This window comes from Trachinotus anak, unplaced genomic scaffold, assembly GCF_046630095.1.
Source record: "Trachinotus anak isolate AG129_WGS33_773 ecotype Australia unplaced genomic scaffold, CSIRO_AGI_Tana_v1 ptg000028l, whole genome shotgun sequence".
In the NCBI taxonomy this organism is placed as follows: Eukaryota; Metazoa; Chordata; class Actinopteri; order Carangiformes; family Carangidae; genus Trachinotus; species Trachinotus anak.
Genome location: NW_027273879.1, coordinates 22,488,538 through 22,493,707, shown reverse-complemented (window position 1 = coordinate 22,493,707; position 5,170 = coordinate 22,488,538). Strand labels below are relative to the sequence as shown.

The 5,170-nt window shown below is 40.5% G+C and overlaps 1 protein-coding gene across 1 annotated transcript; it reads left to right on the top strand.

Moving 5' to 3' along the window:
• Window positions 1-916: 916 nt before the first annotated feature.
• Window positions 917-4,270, top strand: dpm2 (dolichyl-phosphate mannosyltransferase subunit 2, regulatory). The gene is made up of 4 exons (XM_071466513.1): window positions 917-1,090; window positions 2,036-2,125; window positions 2,878-2,980; window positions 3,105-4,270. Exons 1-4 carry the CDS (start codon window positions 932-934, stop codon window positions 3,158-3,160), a joined length of 408 nt encoding a protein of 135 aa, XP_071322614.1. The 5' UTR covers window positions 917-931; the 3' UTR covers window positions 3,161-4,270.
• Window positions 4,271-5,170: the final 900 nt, after the last annotated feature.

The following is a 5,170-nucleotide window of genomic DNA, read 5'->3' as shown; positions in this document are numbered from 1 at the left end:
TATCATCATCACTCCGTTTGATTTATTCATCTGTCGTATACACACGACTGATGCTGATTCACCACACATTAATGTTCCTATTGAGACATGAAACATTAAGTCATTAGATGGTAAAGTGACTCTTCTACTACTGTGCCATATATACAGTCAAAGTAATATTATTATAATCAGGCAAAAAACAAAACAAGCAAACAAACTTAACTGAAGGGCCACTTACCAGCTTTTCATGGAGCTTTAAACAGCATCACAAAGTCTTACAGAGCAGTCAGACTTCCTCTGTCCTCCTCTGCTGCAGAGGTCAGGGACATGCTATTGAAAGACAGACAGACAGACAGACAGCTGCATTCAAAACCACCTCTGTTGTACTTCGTGCTACAGTAGGTGTCTCCAGGATGACATTTTGCCATGATGACACAGACAGACACACAAGGTGAAAACAATACCAGCAACACTGTCATGGCTGGTAATAAAAAGGAATGAAACGTAAACATACAGCATCAGTAAAATAAACCCTGTACTTGAGAATCTCCAATAGCACAGAACTTAATAAGAAATATATGTACTCAATGACAAAGTATGTCACTCTCATTCCAACAGGTTTCATGCACACACAAACTGAAATTGTACACACTCGGGCTGTATCATGACATTAAGTTTTGAATTCCAGATACTATGATCACTGCATAAACATTTATCTAATGGGTCACATTTTAATCATTTAATTCATTAATTATGTATGTATATATGTTGTATACTTATCAAACATGATCTGTTTATAAACTATAACAAATATATTGTATTTTTTACAGAATAAACCATCCAACAGTAAATAGAGCCAGTAAAATGAGCAGATGAACAGATACAATGTAATGCAGTGTTGTCATGGTGTGGTGTCGACGTTTTTACTCAAAGCTGATAAAGCTATCTACAAATGAAATCACAGAACCTCAGCACTTTATCACAGCTGGTAGTTTGTTGGTCAGCCAGTGAGGGGCAGCAGAGGCCCACTGATAGGTCTGACGAACCGCATTTAATACCACGAAGAAGAACAGCAACAAACGTCCGCAAACAACAGTACACGTCAGAAATGGTAAGAAAGATAAACTGATAAACCCTAAACAGGTGGAATTAAAAACAGCTGTTTGAAGCTGTAGCTAACGAGAAAAAGACTAAGAAGTTGGGACCCTTTCACCCGATGATGAAGCTAACGCACAGCTACTGTAGCTAATCCTCAGGGTTATGGGAAACAGTGTTTGCTTATTGCTATATACTCGGCGTAAAATCCGTTTTAGTTTGTGTTTTAATATATGGCCAATTAAATACAATCTATAAAACCCGTAAAGAACCAAAGACCTTAACGATTCAGTATGAACTTCGGAAGAACTTATTATCCCGCACATGTTCCTCACCAGTCATTTATAACTGAATTCATAACTGCATAACTGGTTTTCTGTAAATAATTTGATTTGCATTTTCTATGCCGAGTTTACAAGAGAGCTCTGCTAATTCAAAACAAAGTCTATCTGGTGTTGTGCAACGTGATTATATGTGTAAATACGGAAATCAACTCTTAACTGTAACATATTTAAATGGAGTCTGGCGCGGCTGTCCATGCTGAGCAGACCCTGGACGTGTGAGAGCTGAGCTGCAGTGAGGTGTCTCTTCAGTAAGATTCTGCTGTGACTTGTTGGAATATTAAATAATTATTTAAACGGGGCTTTATTGATTTTTTTCCCCCTATAGAACTTTATTAACATCAACACATTACAAACAATGAGATTTCACACATAAGAATAACTTGTAAGTTACAAATTAATTCAAATTGGGTCGGATAATTGCATTATGAGAAATGTAGGATTCAGCATTTGGAAGCTTGGCTCATCTCATCCTCTGCTGCTCTGACTTTTCACAACTTGTTTTGTAATCTGCCATTTACTCCCTCAGCTGTGACCCGTCCTGATGGAGGTGTGGTACCATGGTGTACCTCAGGGTGTTCCTCTAAACCATGTGATGTGTGGCCTTTCTTTCTTCTCAGGCTACAGGCGTGGATCAAGCAGCTGGCATGAGTCTTGTTGTCTTCAGCCTCCTGCTGTTTACATACTACTCAGTCTGGGTCATCGTCCTGGTACGTTCTGTCTGTCCCTAACATCCTCAATCACTGAGCCTCCTCCCAGCTGAGGAAGAGTACTGGTCCGGTCTGGACTGAATTTAAATAGCAAACCTTAAACTCCCCAAACCTCTCTGCTGTGACAGTTTATAAAACAACCAGCAGGAGGAAGCTGCTGCTTAAATCTCGCTTCAGTCTCATGCTATCCCGTTGCACACAATGAAGCATCATCCACACACAGATCTGTTCTGGCACCAGTATAAGCATGTTCAGAGTTTAAATATGATACTGAAAATCATCATCATCATCATCATCATCATCATCATCATCATCATCATGGCCTTTCAGTTTACTGAGAGGTTTATTTTAGGTATTATTTTTTTATTTGTCATATTTTGGCCTAACAGCCGTTGCTGCCTCAGAGTCTCTACTCTGTAATATTCTGTGTCATCTTCATACTGTCAAACCCAGCCGGTGGAGGCAGACTTCTTTTCAGTGTCTGTGAGTGAAGCACGTCCACAGATAGAGCAGAGGCAGCTCAGTGTTGGAGTAGGATGTTTGTTGACTCTGACTTTGAGCAGTCATATGAACACAGTGAGAATGTTAAAGTAGTGTTAAAGTCTTCAAGATTTGAAGGCCACCGCCTTTATGCTTCTGCTGTCTCACAACATCTTATTATTGCTGATGTTCCAGCAGGAATTGAGTCCATGTTTAAGAATGCTTTCATGTGTCTTATTAAATGTATCATGTGATGCTTTGTCCTCCTCCAGCCTTTTGTTGACAGCGATCATGTGCTGCACAAGTATTTTCTTCCTCGGGAGTACTCGGTCATCCTGCCGGGCATCGCTGCAGTAATACTGCTCCTGTGCATTGGTGAGTGAAACACAGCACACACACTCATGTGTTCTGCTGAACCACAGAGTCCGCAGACAACCCTCCACACGCTCTACACACAGACCGAGTCACCTCTTTGATGCTGCACTCCTCCTCTCCACAGGGGCCTTCACTGCTGTTGTCATGTGGAAAAATCGGAAGCCAAAGAAAGTGGACTGATGTCAGGATGTTGGAGTGACAGCTGCAGATTTAAACAGGACCCTCTCTGGGGCCCCACAAATATCCCACCTCTGTTTTCTGATGACAGCTCCTGAACAAAGACATTTGTGCTGACAGTCAGTTCTATAACAAAGAATTTAGAGATTTATTTTATACTTTAATTGCATTTTCAGTTCAGTTAGAGTTAAGGAGAAATCCCCCTCTGTATTTTAAACCTTCAACCTTGGTGCCCTCAAGTGGCAGTGTAAATAACACACACAGTGGACCAAACTTCATATAAAACTTCTTATAAATCTGTCAGTGAATCACTTTCATATCTACATATATATATATATATATATATATATATATATATATTTAATAGACCTACAGACTCAAACATCCCTGCACTCTGCAGGATTTCATAGGGATCCAGTAGATCTCAGACCAAATATTGCTAAGAAACAAATGACCCTGATTACATGGGCTCCATGACGACAGAATGTAAGGCATGTTTCTTTCTACAGCACCATTCAGACACAAGGCAGATCAAAGTGTTTACAGAGGCATGGAAATACATGAAGATAGAACAATAGAAGATAAATCTGTGTGGCTGTGTGTTACATGTTTTCAGACTGAGTGTTTTTTCATTGTTTAGCTCCTCATGATGACGTCTGTGACAGCAGTAATATTTGCTGTGGTTTATATTTGCAGTGAAGACTTGGCAGATGTTTTCCTTTTCATTTTGACTCATGAGGATTTTTTACCTGTAAGGACGTGAGACACTGGACACAGTTTGACAGGTTAAAGTGAGCTGATACTGCAAACTGACTTTAGGAAACTTGTTAGCCAAACAAGGCTACAAACAACCCATAATGCACTCTCTCCAGTGCTCTCTCCATTCTAAAGAAACACCTGATGCTGTGAATATGTAGAGGTCCTCAGATATAATACCACCCCCCAGAAAAGGAACAGTGCACAGTGATTGACAGTAGCATGGAGGGGGGGACTGAAGCAGCACAGACTGTAAATACTATGACATACTGTGCAGGAGGACACGTCTGGAGATGATGTAAAGTGTGGGGGCTCATGCTCCTTTTTCCCTGTTCAATAAAAGGTTTATGCTGAAAACATGGAGTTTATTGAATCTTCACAGCTGTGCATTGCAGGAGCTGCAGTAGGTCTAACACCTGTAGTCATGGTAATGGCAAGTAGTTTTATAGGTAACTAGTAGCAGTGGACTAGTTGTGGCTTGTGTAACCACTATGGTAGTGGTGTTGCAGCTTCTCCCTCTCTGATCATGATGATGATGATGAGCACTGATGGCTTTGTCAAATACATTTTACAAACTCGGTCCAGTATTTTAAAGTTGCCAACTTTCACAGTTCACATTAAAAAACTCTAAATAAACCTGACTCACAGTTTATCTCTATACAAGTGTTTGTTCATGAGTCACTGTTGGTTTTAAAATACGTGTCACCAATAGTCCTTCAGCCATCATTCAAACTGATAATAATAATCTCTGATATGCTGATTGACTCCTACTGTGTAATGCTCCACATTTTGTTGAAGCCTTTCGTTGTGTATCTGCTGTAATAGTGTGGTGTGCAGTGAAGTGCCCACAAAAATTCCAACAATGAAATTGTGTTCATGGTTTCAATTCAATTCAATTTTATTTGTATAGCGCCAAATCATAATATACATTATCTCAAGGCACTTTACAGGGTAAGGTCAAGACCTTACTTTGTTACAGAGAAAAACCCAACAGTTCCCACAAAGAGCAAGCGCTTGGCGACAGGGGGGAGGAAAAACTCCCTTTTAACAGGAAGAAACCTGCAACAGAACCGGGCTCAGGGTGGGCGGCCGTCTGCCTCCACTGGTTGGGTTTAGGAGGAGAAAAAGGGGGTGGGGGGAGGAGAAAGGAGAAGAGAGAGAGAGAGAGAGAGAGAGAGAGACCAGGAACAGCTGTGTAGGTAATGGTGTTATCAATAATAATGACAGGTAACAGTGGTTAATAGTAAAGATGAGTAG

What these genes read in the sequence shown, in the direction of transcription:
- dpm2 (XM_071466513.1), top strand. Translation starts at nt 932, where the DNA reads ATGAAATCACAGAACCTCAGCACTTTATCACAGCTGGTAGTTTGTTGG. An exon ending in AACAGTACACGTCAGAAATG is followed by an intron (nt 1,091 to 2,035) that starts GTAAGAAAGATA and finishes CTTTCTTCTCAG; the next exon opens with GCTACAGGCGTGGATCAAGC. An exon ending in AATACTGCTCCTGTGCATTG is followed by an intron (nt 2,981 to 3,104) that starts GTGAGTGAAACA and finishes TCCTCTCCACAG; the next exon opens with GGGCCTTCACTGCTGTTGTC.